General features: G+C 36.8%; 1 protein-coding gene across 5 annotated transcripts in view; it reads right to left on the reverse strand.

Moving 5' to 3' along the window:
* The window catches only part of AFAP1L2 (actin filament associated protein 1 like 2), a 130,020-nt gene that overhangs the window by 51,939 nt on the left and 54,641 nt on the right, over positions 1-23,440 (reverse strand). For 4 of the 5 annotated variants that reach the window (XM_031955883.1, XM_023495775.2, XM_023495771.2 and 1 more), the window contains one exon: positions 5,318-5,446. In XM_031955883.1, the coding sequence (XP_031811743.1) occupies positions 5,318-5,446 (129 nt within the window). Of the gene's footprint in view, positions 1-545; positions 2,603-5,317; positions 5,447-23,440 lie in introns of those variants that run through there. The other variant, XM_031955885.1, reaches the window with a different exon arrangement.

Below are 23,440 nucleotides of genomic sequence, written 5' to 3' on the forward strand. Positions count from 1 at the left end.
AGCAATTTGCAGAGCAGATGCCAATCTGTATGGTAGAGGGCATTTGCAGTCTTTTTGTATTAGTTTATACTTTATTCCCCTTCTCTCCCCTTCGCCTCCCCACTGCAATCTTTCTATACCTTATTCTCCTCTGCCTGGCCTCCTTATTTTTCCTTACACATAACTCTATTCCTTTTCACTAGTTGTTCCTCACACTTGGACTTTTCTTTCTCTTTCCTCTTTACTGGCTTTAGGACTCAGCTCGGATCCTATCTTCTGCAAGAAGCCTTTCTTGCTCCTTCCTTCTTACTTCCCTCAGAGCCTTCCCCTCTAAGATTACCTCCAATTCATACTGTGTATACCTTGTATGTAAATAATTGTTTACATATATCTCCCTATTAGAATGTGAGCTCCTAGAGAACAGGGATGTTTTTTCTTTTCTTTGAATACCCAGCATTTAGCATAATGACTTACATGTCGTAAAGCACTTAATAAATGCCTGCTGATTAACTCACTGATTGAGAGGTTCTTAAACCAATGAAATCAAAACTCATCTGTTCTCTTACCTCCTCCGAAGGAAGCAGGGTAAATCCTGTACTGTAAATGTTTCATTTTTTTCATCTTCGATACCGAGATAAGGATAATGAGAATAATAATACTGATTATTGATTTCAGAGGATTGCCTAATGATCAGTTACTATTAGTGAAACTAGACTGATAAAGTAGAAACATTTAATTTAACACTTAAAGAAGCTGTGATTTCATCTGTAAGGGAATTTCTTCCACAGATGCAGACCTCAACTCCTTTTCTGTCTTAGCAGCAAATTGTCACCAGTTGCTATAGTGAGGAAAAAAAAAATCATTATCTGGCAACTAAGATTCTAGTGACGAGTTTCTCCAAGGTTAGCTAAATTAGTCTTTGGACAGCAGACTTGTGAGGTACCAATAGCAAGCATTTAAAGGCTTTTCAGCTTGGTGTTAGAGCACATATGTATAGCACTTTAGTGCACTGTTATACAAATGCTAGTTAGAATAATAAGTTACTCTTGTTATTAGTAACAATAATTTTGTTCCTTTAACAAATAATGCTCTCATGTTTGGCAGGCTTCCACACATGGAAAGGTCTACTCAGCAATATTAATTTTATTATCACGGACTTAGATATTTGGCAAAGGGTGATTCTTGCACTACCTGTATGCTTAAATTTATCCAAAACACTGTCACATGGATCCTAAGTGCTCTTGGTCCTTGACACCATAAATATCCTCACATGATAAACTGAGATAAAAATCCAATAAGGCAAGATCATGAGAGCAAATCAACTGGTCTGGATTGGTGAAGAGAAAAAAAATCATAGATTTAGAAATTAATTTGGGAGTTGAAGTGGGAAGGTGGAGAAGCTCAGAGACCTTAGAAGTGTTAAAACCCAGATTTTATAATTACGGAAATGGAGGCATGGGGTGGTTAAATTACTAGCCAAATCAAATATTTTTTTGACATTCTGCTACAATTTAATATAGTCCACAACCAAGTAAAATTTCTGAATAGATCCTGCCTAAAGGATTTTGTCCGGAGATAACATCAATGTGAGAAAGCCTCATATTTGTAAAAGCCAACATTTGGCTCAAAATTAACACTGTAATAAAGGTTGTGGTGGAGGCAGGGGTGGTATTTCTCGAGTTCTGGGTGGTTGTTAGGGAGAACACTGGATGCTTTTCAGAAAAGCTGCAAAAGGAAAAAGTGGTTTTGTTTGGCCCAGAAGACTATTTTACATCTCCTTCCATTTGATAAGGCAGCAACCGGGGCATAAGAAAAGACAAGAGGATGTCCGAAGAGGGCCATCCAGTCTGGAATCAGGACAGGTAAGTTTCACCTCAAACTTGTGTGATCTTGTGCAAACTCTTACCTCTTCTCGGTCTCAGTATTTGTTATCCGAGAAATAAGATGGTCTCCAAAACCCTCTGTAGCTCTAATATTGTAAGATTCTATGGTACTTGGGAGATCATTTAACTGAACAAAAGCTAGTTTCTGATTGTACGTGGCCTGACAAAAAAGACTGACCAAATCTTCAAGGACTGAAGGAACAAGTCAAATTCTTAATAAATAAACCAGATCCTTCTGTTCATAGGTACTTGGTCATAGATGCTAATAAGTTATTTTTTACTTTTTCAGATTTGGGAGTTTGTTTTTCACAAACAACAATATAGTATCAGAAGTGGGATTCTCTAGTGGTTACTACAACTTATACCCAAAGGTTCTCTGGGACCCTGGAAGGTGGGTAAGTCTCTGTGATCTTAGAAATGAGATGGACAACACATGACCAATATAGGATCACATCAAACAGAGCAAGAACCTGTTAAGTCCTCTTGGGCTCAGTTTAGACACAGTCCAGGCTCTGACTCCAAAGGTCCAGAAAATTAATGGATTTTGTTTGACTTTAGCACAGGAAAAGACTTGGGTTGTGTTAATATTAGCCCATGTCACTTTAATGGGCCCAATAAATAATTCCTTTGACTTGGTCATGCAAGGGCTTGATAAACAGATGCTTAAAACAAAAAGTTTGACTAAATTAGTTTGGAGGTCCTTTAATAGAACTTTTTGCTTTTTCTCTTTCTGTTTTCTCAACTCCCTAGACACCTTGCTTTCTCAATGAGGGGAAGTGAAAGGAGGGAGATAATTTGAAATTCAAAATTTCAAAAAAAAAAAAAATGTTAAAAATTATTTTTTTTACCTGTGATTGAAAAAAACCCAAAATATTTAGAAGACAGAAAAGAAGTTATTTTTAAAGTAATAAAATTAAAGGCCACATGATATGAATGTAATATTTGCCTTTAAACATTAATTTTTAGACTCCCCAAGATGTTTGAAAATACACACAATGTTAAATATTTGAAGATGATAGGGTATGGGGAATTATTTTCCACCTTCTCCCTCCCCCCCCAACTAAAATTTAGATTTTGATGGGATTTATAGTGGAAAATAGCCTTTTTTTCTCCAGAATAAAATCTTCTCAAACCAATCTAATTTCCTAATAGGAAAGATTGACACATTTGATAGACAGAAAAGGGAGTTAGTAAATGAATGACTACCTTGAAATAATACAGCCAATAATAAAAAATTAACTGGGAAAAGATGATCTAGGGACCAACCCACACAACTATTAGATTATTTTTTTAAATGGCCAGAGTACTTTTGTTAGAATGTGATTATTGATAGCTGTCAGCACAAAAAGGGATTCAATTTAGGTTTGATCATTTCATCAATGGCCTAGATGAAAAACTGAGAATGTATGTGCTGAATGTCCAGATTACACATTAGCCTGTTGAAAACAAATGAAAACTAGTTCTCAGGAAGCCATGAAGGGTAGCAGCAGAGTATGACAGGGGTGGATCTGTGCACAGAGGACTCAGTTCACCTCCCATCTTAGTAACTAAATCTCATCTATTTTGTCTGGGCCCAAGTTTCTTCATATGTAAAAGGAAGGAATTGGATGTTCTCTGAGAGGTCCCCTTGATCTAAATCCTATGGATGTCAAAGTCTTTCACAAGACACACTCAAATGAAGCCTTTCTTGACACTGTCTTGGCCCTTTCATCCAACCATTGTGACTAACCCTCATGAAGGAGATGTCCAGGAGAATGCATCGGGAATCTGTGCTTGGTCCTAAATTCCTCAACATTCATTCAACACTTATTTATGAGCTGCCCACTAAGTGCCAGGTGCTGTGCTAAGTACCAAGAATACAATGACAAAAACATAAATAATTTTAAAGGCACAGATGCTACTCTAAACAAATTTGATGATAAAAAAATAATTGATGGATGACACATTCAAGATTAAAAACAAATCTTGGCAGATTAGAACATTAGGCTGAATCTAATAAGATGGAATTTTATAGAGACATATTTAAAGTCTTATACTTGGGTTCAAGAAATTGACTTCCCAAATACAAGATGAGGGGAGGATAAAAAATATAAAATATATAAATATAAATAATGCATTTATTATTTTATTATATAATATAAATATATAAAATATAAAAATATTTTTAAAATACATTTTTTTTTTTACTTCAAAAAAGGTATGGGAGTTTTCACGGAAGTTCAGTATGAGACAAAAGTGTCATATAACAGCCTCATCTCCTAAAAAGGGGGAATGTGTCTTAGGGTTCTGTTAGAAAAGGCATGGCTTCCAGGAATAAAGAAGTAAGAGTTGTATAGTCCTGGCTTTAGTCAGACAACTTCTGTACTGGTATGGGCACCACACTTTAGGAAAGATATTGATAAGATGGAGAATGTTCAGCAAAAGTTAGGTGAAGATCTTTGACTCCATGCCATGTAAAGATCAGCTAAATAAACTGATGATGTTTATTCTAGAAAACTACCTTCCCCTTCCCTCTACCAAGAACAGAGTAAGAGATGGGGAAAATGGCCTTCATTAAACTCTAGCCTGTGGGATTTAGATTAAACATAAGGAAGAACCCCCTGAAAGGAGAATAAGAGTGGTTATGGATTGAGGCACTTCCTTCTCTTAAAGATTTTAATCTCCTAGAATGGTTTTGGTCAGGTCAATGAAGACAATGAGATAGAAAAAATCCCCTTCTATGAACCCAAAGAAAGCAAAGCAAAACAAAATAAAAACCCTTGAAAATTACCATCTTCTTCCTTCTTGAAAAATACCTCGAGTTCAGGATTTTGTGGTTTTTCTCTGCCTCCAAACCATGTTTCCTTGAACTTCCTTTTTTGCCTCAGGTCATGGTTACACCAGTAACTTTTCCAGAGTAAACACACCAAACCACAAAAGCCAGTCACTGCAAAGAATAGCTTATTTGAAAACTGCCAGCTGCTCTAAGGCACTGGTACTTTTACTGGTTGAACTGAAGAAATGCCTCAATCCATGATCCCTTCCTAATATGCAGACAAGAATTCTTTATGTCCAGATAAAATCTCTCAAGCTAAAGTGTAAGTCAATTACTACTTTGCTCTTTTTGGCCAAACAAGCAAGCATTAAAAATTTTCCTACTATGTGCTGGGCACTATGGGTACTGGCACAAAAGTGAGATAACTCCTGCCCTCAAGGAGCTTACCTGTTACTTTACCACATTATATACTTTTTGATATTCCTGATTGCCTCCCCTTACCCAAACCTATATCACCACAAATCAGCATTTTTTCTGCTATCCAAAGCAAAGATTATCTAGGAATGGAAAGACTATTCCACAAATAATCTTTTCCTTCCCACAAGACTTCAAAAAAAAAAAAAAAAAAAAAAAAAAAAAAGGAAGAATATCAAGATGGCTTGGGAGGAGCACCCTCAGGAAAGGATGACTCAAGACTCACTGCTGGTTTTTGTGTAGAGCCGAAGGAGGTCAGTAAGGAAACTCTTCTTCACCACAGCAGCACTACTCAGGTTCTCTTTGTCTAGTATCTTCAAAAAGGCATCCAGTTCTGTAAGCAGCTGTTCTAGGGCTAAAAGAAGAAAAAAATGGGCAAAAAACAATTATAATAATAGTTTAAAAAAAAAAAAAAAAAGACAGTGTAGGATGATGAAAGTTAGTTTGATATACTGAAAGGAGTAGCCTAAGCCAGGAGACCAGGTTCTAGTCCTGACATGGTCAATTTGTGATTTTTTAGTCAGAATTTCATGTCTCTGTGTCTCGTTTTCCTAATGATAATAATTTGTCTGGAGACAGGATTTGTATTTGGGTCTGATTTTCTTTTCTAGCCACATCATCTAGATTAAGAGGTCTAATTATATGATCCATTCTAGCTCTTAATATTCTCCGATTCTGAGTTTCAGCCTGGCTCGATAATATGAAGGAGATGGCAAGAGAATTCTTCAATCTATTTGCCTTGGGATTACAAATTACCAGAGGGACTCTATAGAAAGGGGAAAAAAAAGAATTGCTAGTCTAGTCCTGACCACTAGGTGGCATATAATTGCAGGAAAGTCAATGAAAATAAACACCTAAAAGATTCTATGAAACTGGCATTAAAACTCAGAAATCTTGGAATGATAAGAGTTTGAAAGCACCCTCAGAGATTGCCTAAAGCAACCTTCTGCCCCCAGATATATACATTTTACAAGAAATGGGGTTCCTCAGAACTCATGATATTTAATATGATTTCTTCTCTTTTCTTAATTTAACGAAATACTAACACAAGAAATTTCAAAATCCTCCTCCAAGTCTGAATGAATGCAACCTGAAACTTGTATAGGTGAATCATTCTCATCCTCAAAGTAAAGCACAACTGCTTTCCCAACACCTGGAAGTTTCATTTGTCCATTATTGTATTCATTATATCAGAAATAGACCATACCAGACTTTTTTTAATTTGGCGGACAAGAATTAATTGTTGCCAGAGCTCAGACTACCCAGGGTGAAACTGGCATTTCTGGGCAGGGGAAAGGATTGACAATGAAGTCTCACAGTAATTGATAGATTGTATGAGCATCCTTTTTGGGCAGTTTTACAAGTAACAACAAGAAGCAGTAGAAGTGTAGAGATTGCACTAAATTATACTAGAGCATCATACACTGAATTACTGGAGATAAACTATGAGTATACCAGGCATGAGCACATCACTATGTATTTCACTGCTGTTGTTATTATTATTTATCCTTCATTCAGGAAGATATACTTCATCAATGACTGACAAAATATTACACATGATGTCTCCCCAAAATCTTAATGCAGTAGCTTAGAACTTCACTATGTTTGGGACCAAAAATGCTAATTTTTTAATGTCTCCTTGACATTGATCATTTTAATTATCATTAAGGTTTAATAGCTATTAAAACTTAAAACTGCAATAAGACTTCTGGCACACCTTGCATCTTATTTGTTCACAAACGTTTATCATGCATTTCTATCAGGTACAACACTAAACAATTTGATTCTCATAGCATTGGGTGAAAAACAAATCAGGTATTAGAAAAGTGAAATTAATGAAACATTTAATTAAGCACTTCTTATGGGGAAAGCACTATGCTAAATATTGAGGATATAAATAGAAAAGCATGACTGTCTCTGTCCCCATCTTCTAATAGGCAAGTTTACAAATACATAATGTTTTTGCTACAAGTTAGATGGAAAAGTCCCACCCTCCTTAGGTTGCAGCAGCAAAGCACATATTAATTCTTCTTTAATGTAATTTTTATTGACAAAACAATATTACTTTCTGATATAGAACTGCCTGACAGTGCCAAGGACTTGGGGGGCAAGAACTTTCTTTTCTAGCTTTTTAATAAGTGTGATTGTAGTAGGAGCAGTAGTCTGGCTGCATATCCTGAAGGATTGCACCCCAGAGTGATGACTATGGACAATGAGCTGGAGATGCCTTGGTCAAAAAGTCCTATAGGCTAATAAGCCCAAGAGCACTGACTCAGACCAAGTTTTTCTGGTTACAAGGCCAGTCAATGCTCTTTTTCTACTAGGCCACTTTATAAGAGTATAGCTTAGGGTAAAATACTATATAAATACACAGACATGTGGGCAATGATAAGTAAACTCAACGTAATGTCGTCATGAAAACAAATATTAGCTGTAAGAGTGTGGTGCAGTGAAAAGAACACTGGATTTGCAATCAGAGAATCCAGGTTCAAAATTCCAACTCCATAACTAACTACCTGTATGACATTGAGTAATTTATTTAATCTCTTTGGGCTTCAGTTTTTTCCTATGGAAAATGAGAACTCTAAAGCTACAATCTCATGATGTTAGTAAATACTAAAGAAAAAAAATCATGAAATCATTTGTAGGTTATCTCTTGCATTTACTCCAACTAACGAGTTATGCACAATAGCTCATCACTAGGAAGGGTATACACATAGGCTGAACAGCAATAGTGGGTAAGAGAGCCAACTGTGGAGTTATGAAGATCTAGATCTGAGCTCTATTTCTGACACAATCAGGCTGTGTGACTTTGGATCAGTTATTTTATCCTAGAAAACTCTCTAAAATTATATTTGATGGAAGAGTTGCTGATCTACAACTGGCAGATCAAGTTTCCACATAAAAAGTTACATCTCATGAAATCATTAATCCAAAACAAAAATAAAACACAAAGCTATGCCATCCCATCCATAGAATGTCATTCCACTTCAAGAAAAATATATTGGAAACTGGAAAGGCTCCAGAAAAAGGCAACTAAAATGATTGAGGCAGTGAAAAAAAAAAAAAATTGCCATTTTTCAGTAAGAGGAAAAAGGATAAATAAATTGACAAAAATTGGTCTAAATTATGATAAAAAGTGGTATAAATCGATTTAGAAAATCATGAATTATGGGTGCATGGGGATTTTCTATATTCTTATGAAAGGGGCAGCTAGGTGGTTCAGTGGATAGAACACCAGTCCTGAAGTCAGGAGAACCTGAGTTCAAATCTGGTCTCAGAAACTAAACACTTCCTAGCTGCGTGCCCTAAGCAAGTCACTTAACCCCAATTGCCTCAGAGGAAAAAATTAAGATATGAAATCAAGGGAATATTTTTTGAAGCTTAAAATAAGGGGATGGAGCATCATCTATTTTGGGGGAACATAGAATACACAAAAAAGATTAAGAGGAAGAATGAAGAGTGATATCAGATTGCAAAGGCCTTCAATACTGAATAGAGGAATATAAACTTTGCTTGGCAGATCAGAGGCAATGACATACACTAAGATCCAGCTCAGATGCTACAACTGCCATACAGCCTTCCCTCGTTGCCTCTTTTCCTTCCTTAGATGAAAGTGTCCTCTCCTCCTTCCAACTTCTTTAGAGCACCTTTCTTTTCCTTATCACATTCTATCCTGTTCATACCTATCTGTGAACATAGTCCACCTCACTACTTATTGGTTTGTAAGCTCAGTGAGGACTGGAGCCATGTCAGTTTTCATCTTGGTAACCCAGCATAAGGTCTTTGACAAAGTGAATTCTTAATAACAATTTGTTGAATTTAATTGAGCTGCAAATCATAGCCTATTATAGGAAGGAATACATTATGTCATTTAAATGGCTGCTCCCCATTTACCTTTCACAAGTTTGGAGAAAATGAGAGAGAAATTAACCAGCCCAAGGATCCCAAGGAAAAGCAAGGTATAAAAGTATGATTCATTTAGCAGGATATGGAAAGCAGACTCTTCTTTAGAGCCATATTAAAATCATTAAGATTTTTAAATATGGTTCTGCCTGAGCAATATAGGGAAGTAAAAATGCCAAAACTGACCCAATTAGCACCACCAAAAACAAACACTTCCCAGGAATATGGATTCAAATTTCAATCTTCTATTGACAAGGTTATTATCAGTGAACACTTTCTTCTAGATTTAATTTGTGAAGAATGGTTTTAATCTCTAACTACCCTTCTTTCTTCCTGGAACTCCTTGCTCTAAGACAAGGCATTTCATTCTCTCCCAACAAATGTTACAGTTGGATAAAACCTTAAAGTTCATCTAATCCAATCGTTGTCTACATTTTTCAGTCCCTATATTCACTGGCTTTCAGGAAACTTTTCTATACCCCTTATTCAATAAGAAAGGAAATTAAAGTTTAAAGTGCACAAAGCATATGCATGTGAAAACAGATTAAGTTATTTCACTAAGATAACGTCTTTATTAGCAAATAGTTCCCATTTCCTCTAGATGAGCTTCTCACACCTCCTGTGTTCCTAACCATGGTCCAAGTCAGGAACACTTTATGTAATTAATACAACTGTCTCTCCAATCTATAGGAAACAGAGTTCCCCTGACATTAACAAATTCAGAAATCTAGAACACAGAATCAGAGAGTCTAAATGTTATAGTAAGTGGCTTTCTGGTCAAAATTGGGGATTTCTTTGGTAAAGGAATAGAGTCTAGGGTATAATGTGAAGATAAATTCAACGCCTCTTTCTTTTCTATGCCTTTCATCCATATCTAGATAAAGATCTCCTCCTAAATTTGCTTAAGTCTCAATTCTGTTAGTGACATACATAAATATTTTCTGGCCTCTACTAGAGGAACTTATTCATTCATATTTATTGACTACTGACTGAAAGAGTACTAAGCCCTATTAAGAAGGAAAAAGACCTTTAAATGGCCCACTGACCACCATACCTCAGAAAAGGAGCTGAACTGATATCCTATAAAAGGTGAAAATAAAGTACTCTTGGTAAAGAAGCTTCTTAAATCTGCAGATCAACAAAGATCTTGCAATTCATTGGATTAGAGGGTTGTTTGGGAGCACTTGGAGATTAAGTGACCTATCCAGGTTCACCCAGTCAGCATGTGTCAGAGGTGGAAACTCAACTGAAGTCTCTCTGGCTTCACAGTTCTTTATGCACTGTGCTTGAACTCTCCAGCAGTGCTTTGCAATTTTACAATTTATAGAAATCAGAGCATAAGGGCTCTTTCCAAGACTGTCTCATCACACATCTCATGAAAGGAAGAAATCAGCATCCTTTCTTGACCCAAAAGGAATGCCTTCATAGCCTGTTTCTATTCAGATGTCTCTTTGATCTTAGTGGGATAGTTTGCTTCTGAACTTGATACCTGTAAAAATAAACTCTCCCTGAAATGAATATCTCCATTCATTCCAGTAGGGTGGGAAGGTTGGGGGGGGGGGGGGGGGGGGGGGGGGGGAGAGGGAACACAGGAACGTGGGAACAGAGGAAGGGAAGAAGAATTTGTATGTTTCAATATGAAAACAGTGACAAAGGGAGAAAATGTGAACAACAACAAATTTGGACTTAGGGTATTTATGAGAAGAACCTAACTGGTCTTCAGTATGAATATAAATACAGAGACATATCAGCCATCAACTGATTCTCTCCCATATTCATTCATTCTCTCTCCCTCTCATTGAATACAAGTAAAAAAACAGAAGATTGAATTCTATCTCTGAACTATAAGAGTTCAGAAAACTTACTTCTATCAGTTCATAACAAGGAGAATTTCCTTCAAAGAGTACTAAAGAGAACTGAAAAATGTTAAGCATCAGGACTGACGATGACTCTTATTGTCTCAAGAGCAGAACAGATGTTAAGGGTACCCAATGCAAAGCAAGGAAAAAAACCAAGTGAGTAATCCCAGATAGAGGAATGAAGAACCAGTAGCTCTCTTATCTCAGTTATTCAGTGTCAGGGGAGAACTGCCATTAGTTCACATTAAAAAAAAAAAAAAAAACATTTCAAAGCCTTTAGCTTTTATTTCCATTTTTTCAAGCCCAAAGTCTGTTAGGAGCATCAAGTCAGCATCAGTCCAAAAAGTAAATGGCACGGTTCAGACAAACAATAAGCATACATTTCAAAGATGCCTCTATCATAATCTTAGTTAACATTAATCTGATTTTGTTTTGTGAAACTATTAAGAAGTCTTTAATACAACGCTGGACACATACTAGGCACTAAAATGAATAAACCCAAGTATTCACTGTATGCTTAGCACTGAAAAAAATTCAAAAGAAATATGAGAAGTTTATTTTCTTGAGAAGTTTACAATCTTGAATAGATCAATACATGTGGAATAATTACTGGATAAAACAATAAAGTATATGAGTCACTGCTAAGGGGTTATAATAGAGTACAGAGAGCAATGGATTGGGAGTCAGAGACCTGGGTCTTATTCCACAGTTCACCACAATTTATTTTGCATAGGTTATACCTGGCAGAGGCAGGATTTGAACTGTGGTCCTACTTCCAAAGGTAGTGTACAACACACTTCCTAAAATGTTATTTCCCCCTCCATAATGGGTGAGGAGGATGGGTAAGCAGGTATAAATATCATATGATCTCTCTTTTTATATCTGAGGAAACTAAGATATAGAGAGGGTAATTAGACTTACTCATAGTCATCCAACTAATATATCCCCAAGCTGGGATCCAAGTCCAGGTTTTTTTGGAGTTCAAGCTTAGTATGCTTCCATTACTATAGGCTGATCTTTAAGACCCTTCTACTTCTATCATTTTATAGCATTCCACTACATGGAATACTATAGAGCAGAATTGCCAAATTTGTTGCTAAAAGGTCCCAAGTAACCTGAACCAAATTAAAGTGTGATGGGGAAATGTTTAACAAAATTTTTTAAAAAAACCAATATAAACAATGTTAAATTGCAGTTTTCTAAGTCAATATTCTACTGCCCATTGGGATCTTTCCATTTTGATTTGAGTTCAACACTACTGCTCCAGTTCAAAAGTCAGTGCTTGGATGGAGCAGGTTGGAGAGGGTCTTCATGGAGAAAATAGAGCACAAATGAGGTTTTGAAGGAAAGACAAGATTTGAAAAGATGTTTGTTTTCAGATACTTGGGAACATTTTATAGGTCAAAAGCACTCAAGATGCTAGAGAGCAACATGATACTGTGGAACAGCTGGACACAAAGGACTTAGATTCAAGCCTTCTTTCTGTCTCTACCTATGTGATCTTGGGCAGCCCCCACTCTTAGAATCTCAGTTACCTCATTTGAGGTCTCTAGATTTGTAAAATGAGGTTCCCTTCTAGATTAAGTTCTGTGGCCCATAATTATAAAGTCGATGAAATAAAGCATGGCAAAAACAATAATAATAAACAGAGGAAAAACTGGAAAATCTCCCTTTGCTATGAATTGAACTAGACCAAATATATATACTAATGGGAAGATTTCTCTCTCCTGAAGGCCACATTATAGCAAGGAAGGGAGTCAGAACCTCCCAAATCCTCTCAAGCTTTTAAGATTTTCATGTTTCTTCTTAAACATCGCATTTTTATATAAGCAAAAACTGAAACAGTTTCTTTTCTCCTTGAATTGGCCAGCACATTCCTGAGACTGTTAACTTCCTAAAAGCTGCCTTTTCCAGTAACCCTACCTAATTAATTCCTGCAAAACAACCAGCTGGCCACGTGATGCTAAGCACAGAAGCCAATAACTCAGAGGTTGCAAGGAAGGCTTTTTCTTCTCTTGGATGGGAACGCAGACACTTGATGACACATGAGCGGCTCCACACACGACCTCTTGGCAACAGACATTGATGGTCTCTACAAAGAAAGGAAACCTTCCAAAGACATCTGTAGTCTGGTCACTGCAAGGATGAGCATATAAGACCAAAACGGCTGATTAGGCAGATTCTCATGGTTTAGGAGCGAATAGGAGGAAACTAGGACAACACTGAACCTACAGAAAGTCACTCTTCCTCATTAAACTTCCTGAACTTCTGATTTACCAAGCAAAGGAATAGCAGAGATCGGCCTCAGAACTCTGTTCATAAAGTCACCAAATAATGGCACCTGATAGTAATTAAAAGGGTCTCTTCTACTCTTCTTTCCTTTCAGCTTTGCCCTTGAATGAAGGTCAAAAAATTAATGCTTTTCTGACAGCAGGCAACTCCAAATTATACCTTGTTCATGCTTCCCTGCTTTGAAATGCTTGTTTTTCATATAAAACAGAGAAAAGGCTCATTTGGTACAAGCACAAACTACCCTTTCCTCCCATTACTTCCTTCCCTCCAGTTTTCATTTGAATCTTGATTTATAAGTCCATAGAGATTAACTCTACAATTTCTGGGTCACATGAGACCTATTACAAGCTTTCAAGAACAACTTCTGTTTTAACAAATAAAGGCTTGAATCCTATACTCAGGCCTGAATTTGACATAGCCCTAGTTAGTTCAAACCCTACTAGTAAAGCAAGATTGGTCTGAAGATATGAGTTATATTTTTTAGAAGCATAGTAACTTCTATGGATCACCATGATTTACAGAGTCATTTGGAATAGCAGAAAAAGTTACAGAAAAATAAAAATACTATTGGAAAAAAGAAAAGAAAAAGTTAGAGATTCTGAATTCAAATTCTGACTACTATTTACTTTGTAAGCTTGGACAAGTTACTTAACCTCTTAGAGCCTCACCCATAAAAGGAGGAGTTCTATGCAACAAAGGACCTTTGAGATCTCTTTCAGCTCTGAAATTATTGCCCTTTAACATTAATTTCTTAACTAGGGGCAGTTAGCCAAGTGCAGTAAAGCAACAGGCATGAAGTCAAGAAGCTTATACCTTACTGCAGATATACTCCATAGCTATATATCTATGGGTAAGTCATTTAACCACTTTCTACCTCAGTTTTTTCACCTGTAAAATGGAGATAGTAATAGCACTTACTTTTCAGGTTTGTTATGAAGCTAAAATGACTAATATGTGTAAAGTACTTTAAACTTTAAAACTTAAAGAGCTATCTACATGCCACTTATTAGTTGCTATTATTAATTCTTCCCTCAAATAACTGCCCCATATGTAAATACTGTTTTTAAAAAAATCCCTCAGACTTTATGGTGTGATACTGGGGTGCAATAGCTACCGCACTAGACTTGTAGTCAGAGAACTTCAATTCAAATCCCAGCTTTCCTATATATCACCTACCCTGGAAAAATCACTTCAACTGTCTGGGATTCAGTTTGCTGATCTATAAAATGAGGAAATAAGGAGAACATCACATTTTCCAGTGTCTTCTCTATGAACCCACTGATTCCTCCACACAGATGGTAACTTCTCCAGAATGCTATGCTATAGACAAAAAAAATTCTATACCTTTTGGATAACCTAGAACTCTAGATTTAATCTGATCAGACTGTGAGATACAACTGAATAGCAAAACCACACTCAAAAACTTCCAAATTGGTGGGATCTATCAGAATTTATACTGCCATGTATCATTTAGTATGAACACAATGCCAGGAAGGGGCCACATGAATCCTAATTTGCAGTATTCAAAATTTTAATTATATAAGTAATGGCAATTGATTCTAGCCTAGTAGAAATATGCAATGCAAATTCAAAGAAAGTGAGTACTTAATGGGGATTCATTGTTGGTACTGATCTGAACTGGAGTAGCCTTTGAAAAATCAATGTCAACTCCATGACGTGGTTAAGATGTCAACAGACTATTCCCTAAGAAAGTGTTAAGATTCACTCAATTATAAGGGATTATTCTTGTAGAATATCATAACTAGAAAAGTTTTCTCTTCTTTTTCATCTAATTAAATCCTGGGCATCATGGGGACTAACAAATGACCTTAATATTCACTTTCCTCTTCTGTAAAGAGAATACTTATATAGTACCTACAATACTAGACTATGGTGGGGAAGTATTTTTGCAAAGCTTAAAGTGCTTGTGAAGTTTTGTGAATATATATATATATATATGTATATATATATACATATACATATATATATAGAGAGAGAGAGAGAGAGAGATATCTCAGTGTATATATCAGAATATATATCTACTCAGTGCTTAAACATAGCACTCAAATTTTTGACTGGTTCTTATCAATCTCTAGCAAAAAATAAATGACAAAGACTCAGAAATTATAGTCATTAAGGGGAAGGTTGGAAGTCTCCCACATCCCTGTGGTCCTTCTTTCTGCAACTAGGCCAAAGTGAGTTCAGAATGGTGGGCCCTTCCTTAGCAGGACATGTCTAGTATCACTGAATGGCTGTAGGGAGGACTTTCACATTTCCTTTCTCCCCCACATTTTTTCTTTTTCATTGCTTTTCCTCATCTTCCAGTGAAAGAGTTGGGGTAATAATTATGTTGTTCATTCTGGAAACTGAAGGCCCTTGTGAGTGCTTTCCATCACTGTTCTGTTAAAGTTCAGAGTTCTCTAGTTAGGGCTGACAGCTCGTCAATAAGATTCTTGTTTAAAACTTCCAAGGCCCACGCAAATCTGGTTCAGTTCAACTGTTCAATTCATTGGCTGTGACCATTAAGAGGCTTTGTCTCTTCAGCTGGCCTCCTCCCCCAGGTTTTCTCATCTTGAGGTAATCTTGCTTTTTGGCCACTGGGTTCACACCCTTAAACTTCTCATCACACCAAAAAAGTTATTCTTCAACTGTTTCCCTGCTGTTTTACACACATATTTGTATTTATTCAGCTGCATTTGCTAGCAGCCCACAATACAGCATGATTCCCTCCCCTCCAATATTAAAAATCAGATGTGTTCATTTATTATATTCACACTTCACTTCCCTTTCTCCCTCTCCTTTTTCTCTTTCCCATTCTTTTTCTCTCCCTTCCTCTCCATTCTTTCCCTCTCTCTCCCTTTCTTGTCTTTCCACCTCTGTTCCCTTCCTTCCAATACATACACATACACACACACACACACACACACACACACACACACACCTGGCCTGGATAGTTTCACTCTTCCTTAGGTAACCTGGTAGCACTCCACCCCCAAACCTTGCCGTATTAATGCAAAAAAAAAAAACAAAAACAAAAACAAAAAAACAAGCAGCTTTTTAACTGGCAAAGCCCACCAGAGTTCTGAACTCTTGAGCTCAAGGGAGCTGACAATTTTAGCCAGGGATTCTAGATAAGCATTACAATACAGATGAGGCTCAGAGGTATTGATCAAGATCACCAGTGTTGTACAAGGCACTTTGCTAGGTGCTCTCTTATAGGACTTAAGATGCATCACATTCTGCCTTCTATAGTGGTTATTAGCCCATTGTCTTCTCTTACTCTTCTGGACAGAGCTAACTGTTTGAAGCCAGAAGACTTTGATTGAATGCTGGCTATACTACTTATCACCAGTATGATTTGGATTGTCCAGTCATCTTCCTAAGCTTCAGTCTTCTCATCTATAAAATGAGGACATTGGACCAAATGATTTCTATAAAACTTTTCTCACTCTAAATCCTTTGACTTAATGATGTCAACAATTTAGACCATGAAGGCAATGACTTTTATTTTGTATTGTCTGTTGAATGAATAAAAGGAAAACATTCTACAAGAAAAGTTTTGTGTTCCACTCATTGGTCTGCCTACAAAGTTATATTTTATTGGTGAATCCATGTACTATGGTTCAGGATGCTTGAGAAAGGGTTTGTTTTTAGAATGTTTCTATACTCTGTCAAAGAGTATAGGCAAGTGTCTCCTTATCCAAAGGAGTGAAATACTTTCCAAGTTAAATAATAGCCCTCATCAATAGCCCTTGGGACTAAGAGAGTTTCTGTGGAAGAATAACAAGCCCCAGGACACTCCATATTCTCCCCTCAGTGCTCTTATCACTTTCAAACTCATGTCTAATAATGACATTAATAGATATTCTACTTTAAGTAGACCTAAAATACAAAAATATAATTTATACATTCCAAAATAATATTGGTTAATCCAAAGGATGCTTGACTTTACAAAGCTATTTACAAACTATTCCTTTAAAAAAACAGTTTCCATTATTTCCTATAATATGATTCAATATTACAAGGGACTGACTAATAGAGTCCAGTTTTATGATCATGTGCAGCATATGATGTAATTTCCAAAACTGACTTTGGAATACACCCAGGTATTCTATGATTCTTTCCTGACCCTGTTTCACATGGTTAAGAAAACGGCCTCTCACCTAACTCAGTTTCAATTGATCAGTGATGGACAGAAGCAGCTACACCCAAAGAAAGAACACTAGGAAATGAATGTAAACCATTTGCATTTTTGTTTTTCTTCCTGGGTTATTTCTACCTTCTGAATCCAATTCTCCCTGTGCAACAAGAGAACTGTTAGGTTCTGCACCCATATATTGTATCTAGGATATACTGCGACATATTTAACATATATAAGACTGCTTGCCATCTAGGGAAGGGAGTGGAAGGAGAGAGGGGAAAAATCGGAACAGAAGTGAGTGCAAGGGATAATGTTGTAAAAAATTACCCTGGCAAGGGCTCTGTCAGTAAAAAGTTATCATAAGAAAAAAAGAAAGTGGCCTCTCTGGCCGCTGATCTATAACTGAGAATGTATAGAAAAGACTTCTATGGAACAACACGTCTCTTTCCCAGTGGTGTTGGAAGCAAGGAGTTGCCTTAAGTCTGTGAGTGAGGAAAGAGCCAGTAGCAGTGGAGGAAGTGGCCTCTTATTGCCAGCTGCCTATCACCACATAGGCTGACACACGGCTATGAACATAATAACACAGCATCCCTAATTGCCTCTCTCTATTTTTTTTTCTTGCTTTCAGGTGAAATATTGGAGAAAGGAATGGACAGTTGTGACCTTCAAAGCTTCAAAAATTAGGAGTCACCCCAACCTGCTTAACCCTGCCCACAAGTGAACTGACTCGGAGGTACATGTCCTGTTTCAGCAAGGAACTGACTCCTTACATTGGCTATGCTGTATTTAAGCATTTTCAGTTTGAACTCACTTTCTCCAGAGACTGAAGTGGGATAGGAAAAGTATGCCCCCAGTTCAGGGGAGTATGTTTGTACTTCTATTCTTGCCAAATCTTCTTAGTAAATATCTTTTAAAAATAATTGATATTGAGTAGATGATCCTATGACAATAATCATTAAATCAATCATTGATATGAAAAAGATACAATAACTAAAACTGGCTATTGATATTGAGGAGAACATACAAGAATGGGGGCAAAGAACAGAAGGACAACACAGTTCCTCTCCAAGAGTTATGGCTGAATAAGTTAAAGCATATAATTAATAAAATATTATTGTTCTATAAAAAATGACAAGCAGGCTGACTTCAGAAAAGCCTGCAAGGACTTACATGATCTGATGCTGAGTAAAGTAAGCTGAACAAAAACACTACAGCCCAGTAACAGCAAGATTGTGAGATGATCAACTATGACAGACTTAGCTCTTCTCAGCAATGTGGTGATCCAGGACAATTCCAATGGACTGCCATCCACATCCAGAGAGAGAGAGTTATGGAGACTGAGTGTGGACTGAAGGACAGAATTTTCACTTTTTTTGTTTGTATTTTCTGTTGGTTTTGATTTTTTCTTTCATAATAACACGATTAATATTGAAGGGAAGATGTAGTTAGTCTTCCTCTAGGTAAACTGATTCATCAGGGCAAGTGGGAGCTGGAATAAGGATGTCTATATATAGATTTGTCTTGATGCATTAAATACACACACACACATACACACACACGCCTATGTACCCAGGTTTACTCTGCTAGACACCCTGCCTCATAGAATCTCTTCTCTCCTTCCTTTGATCTAACTCAAACACCATTTTCTATATGAATCTCTTCCTAATTCCCTTCTACTGTTCTGCTCCTCCTCCCAGATTACCTTGCCTTTATCTATTTGGTTTTTATTCTTTTCATATTTATTCTGCACATGTACACACATACACACACACACACACACACACACACACTTGTTGTCTTCCCCACAGAATGCAAGATCCTTACAATAGACTGTTCTGTCCTTTTTCTATTTACATTCCCAGAACCTAGCATAGCATGTGGTGCATATAAGGAACAAAACAAATGCTCACTGAATGATTTCTTATTTCTCTGTTCAATGTTAGGTATCTAAAGGACAGGGGACACAGGTAGTCCTAGAGTTATATGTAGGTCTAGACTTCTGTGTTTTCTGGACCAGCAAACTTCTGTATTCCATGACCCCTCATTTCTACCGATGATGAAGGGAACATATGAACGACTTATTGGGATACACCAGCACTGCTACAAAAATAATTCAAAGGCAAATTTTCCAGAAGAATATATAAAAGGAGAATAAGGATGGGCATGGGAAGCAATACCATTGTGGGGATGAGATTCTAGTATTTCCCTCACTCCTTAAAAAACTCCTAACCTGTCCTGTTTAAGTGGGAATTTCAGAACCAAAAAGTCATAGATGCGTGAATCATTTAATCCATCACTCTCAATTTACAGGTGTGAAAATTGATATCCAGAGAAATCAAATGACTTGTCCTACTTTACCCAGCTAAGAAGTAACAGAGCTGGGACTTGCCCTCAAATTCATGGAGTCCAATGGAGTTTAGCCCTCTTTTCACTGTATTACGATGTCTCCAAATTAACCTATCCACAATCGTTGGATGCTTGGAACTTAAAGCAGAAGGGCTCTAAAAAAGAAAGGATTAAAAACAGACATACCTCCCCAGGATCAAGCATCGCTTCAGCCTAATCCAGACAAATTCTTTGTTTGGGTCCTGGAAGGGGCTTTGTTTGCCCACAACAGCATTAGAAAATTCTTTCAAATGGAATCCCTAGGAAGAGTAGCTTCATTCATAGTCAGCTGAGGCCCACTATTCTTGTGGGAGGTGCAAAGGTCTAGCCTGTTGCTCTTTACAGGGCAAATTACACAGCTGGTACAAACAACTTCAGTCTTAGTACAAGAGGATGCTGGGGTCATTAAAGTTCACATTTCCAGCTTCAGAAATACTCAAACAGGCCACCATGACTTCAGTAACAAGATGGATAGGTTGTCTGGTTCTTGTTAACTAAGCATTCAGACTTAAGAATTTGAGAATCACATTAAGAAATGTGGTGAACGAAAGGACCAGGTAAGGAGATATCATGTGCCATAAGAAACATTTCCATGCATTTCTTTTTCAGCCCAAAGGAATGACAATACCAAAGAACCAACAGTGGGGCAGGGACAAGTTATTTAGTCCAGCTCCCAGGCAGTATCCCAGACAAGACATCCAAGAAAAGGGAAACTTATCTTTTCATATGAAGCCTTGTGATAATGGCTTTGACCTCTATTGCAACAAACTGCTTCTTATATCCAACCTAAATGTTTGCTGTCCTTTGGACTCTTCCCCCTATCCCTGCAAATTGGATATAGAGAACCTTTCATATGTTTGATGAGGATTAATTTAAAAAGAAGTCTGCTAAATTCCCAGCACCTCCGGATTCAAAAGGTTAAGGAAAAAGCTCCTGTCTGTAAAGGTCCATGAATCCCACTCATTAAAAAGTTAAGAATAATGACTGAAGTGTAATGCCTGAGAGCCTTGCCAAGGTACTACTGTTTCAGAAAGAGACTATAGCAAATAACCATTAGGGTCATTCCTTTTGAATGACAATATCGTCTCTATATGGATACAATCAAATATGAACTATCCAAAGTCACTAATAATCTGAGAATGCAAATTAAAATAACTCTAAATTATCACTTTATGTCCATCAAACTGGTAAAGAAGGTAAAAGAAAAGAAAAATTCAGTGTTGGCAGGGTTGTTATATGAGAAACATACTAATTTGGTGCTGGTAGAGTTTGAATTGGCTCAACCATTCTGCAAAGCATAAAGGAATTAATTAAGTTGCAAATTATTCATCCCCTCTGATTCAGTGATCCCACCCCATGTTCTGATGATTGACATCTCATCTAGACAAATAGTTCATCGTATTTTGGAGTTGATTTAATTATAAAAAGTCCTAAACACCCCCCCCCCAAAAAAAAAAAAAAGCATGAATTTGACTCCCTGTAACTCCCATATACTGATTCTAATTTTATCCTTTAGGGCCCAGAATGACTTTAATTCCTATTTCATATGAATGGAGTTATTAAATTAACTAGTAGAAAGTAAAACGTTGAAGGAATTGAGGAAGGGACAGGTAAGTTCTCAGTTAGGCTGTGTAGCAACTAAAGTGACAGGCTAAGTCAGGGAGTGAAGCTGGAATCATCATTTAGTGACATGTCTACCATCTATCTACCAGCTTCAGTGTGCAAGTCACTTAACTTGTCTCAGTTTCCTCATCTGTAAAATGGGGATGAGAGTAGCACCTATGGGCAGCCAGATGAATGCACCAAGCCTGGAGTCAGGAAAACCTGATTTTGAATTTAGTCTCTGGCATTTATTAGATGGGGTACCTTTTCTCATCTGTAAAATGAGCTAGAGAAGAAAATGGCAAATAACTCCAGTATCTTCACCAAAATAATCCCAAATGATGACACAAAGAATCAGACATAACCAAAATCACTAAACAACAAAAATGACACTTATTTTCCAGGATTATTCTGAGAATCAAATTCTGAGACTCAAACAAGACAATAAATGTAAAACACTGTAAATCATCAAATGGTATATAGATGTTAGCTGCTATTTTGTGAGCTGAGTCTGTAAAACTCACAGAGGGTGGATTGAATATTAGGTAGCACCTTGAACTGGGCTGTCTTTGGAGTGATGTAGAGAAAAGAGGGATGACAAAAGTAAAGTGTTTAGATCCTGGTGAATGTGCTAAAAGCCAAAGGGCCATACTCAATAAGCACAACAATATTTTCTGGCACTGGATTTCAAAAAAAAAAACTAATCAGTGCCACATGGATCATGAACTCCAAAGCTGATATCTCTTGACACAGCTGAGTTTTCTAAAAAACAGTTGAAGTCACAAGAGGGATGAAAGAATACAAGATTGGAAGCTACAACATCCAAACTTAGGGAATAAAACAGATGTTAATGTTTACACCCTTAAATCTCTTTTTTCCAAACCATCTAGCTCAAGAGGATTGAATTGAGAGGATGGCACAACTAATTAAATGAGGGAGAGAGAAGGGAAGACAGATTTTGTAGTTATGAAACCTAGAGGAAAGAGTTACTTATCTGTGATAGTCCTTAAAATCCTGGAGAAACTGAAGAAGTAAAAACTTTTTAGAGTAAAGAAGCATCGCAATAAAAGATGAGAGCAAAAGGGAGTCTTGTATAGATTTCTGCTGCCTTTCTCCCCAGCTAATGAAGTAAAGGGACTGAAAAACTGGGGACAAGCCTTTTGCAAAATTCCCCCAACTTTTAAATTACATTCTGTGGACATCATCAATCCAAAGTCTAGCTCTTGGAAAACTGTGTAGGAGTTGTGAACAAGGTTGAGATGAGCAGTGGATATTGCAGAAATCTCAATCTTTATGTACTAAGAAGAGTCAAAATTTGTAAACCTATTAAAAATGTCAAATAAAAACCTCCCCTTTTAGAGATAAATATTATCAACCCTTCTCGCTTATATACCTCATCCTTGCTTACACTTCATTCAACCATACATGGCTTAGCAGAGTCAAGTACTGAAAAGGAGCTAAAATCAATAAGTTTAAAGGTCAGCTTAAGGTTATTTATAACTGAGGGCCCTTCATGTGTAAGAGGACTAACAGAAGTAACCAAGTATTAGTACCTATATATACCATGAACTATGCAAAATGCTCTACAAATATTTTCCCATTTAGTCTTCACAACAATCTTAAAGGGGAGGGGAGTGCTATTATTATTATTATTCCAGTTTTATAGTTGAGGAAACTGAGGCACACAAAGATGAAATTGTAAATTGACAATATTTGCCTTTGGGACTTCTCTACTTTTCTTTCAGAACTTTCTCTTTTTTTCTTCACTTTCCCCTTTCCTTTCAACCCAATGAGTGGCTCAGTTTCCTCATGATATTTCCAGCTTGGCCAGATTTATTCAGTACAGATACATGTGGAATGTCTTCCACACCAAAAATGAGTTATCCTTTTGTCAATGTCTGCCACCTGTTTTCTGATAGATAGTGGCTATGCAAGTTTATCAATTAATTCACACCCAGGAATTAAAAGGAACTAATTACTTAAACCAAATACATGATTTGGGTAGCCGATTCAGGAGAGACAGGTCTTATATGCCTTTGAAGTATTTCAACCTAAAAGTCATCTACTTTGTTTCAATGTGAGGGATGGTCTCAGTTATAATTGATTTGTTGCTACTATATTTCAGTTATATGTCACAAAATTATCAAATATTAAAGGCAGAAGA

Source organism: Sarcophilus harrisii, chromosome 2 (assembly GCF_902635505.1).
Source record: "Sarcophilus harrisii chromosome 2, mSarHar1.11, whole genome shotgun sequence".
Lineage (NCBI taxonomy): Eukaryota > Metazoa > Chordata > Mammalia > Dasyuromorphia > Dasyuridae > Sarcophilus > Sarcophilus harrisii.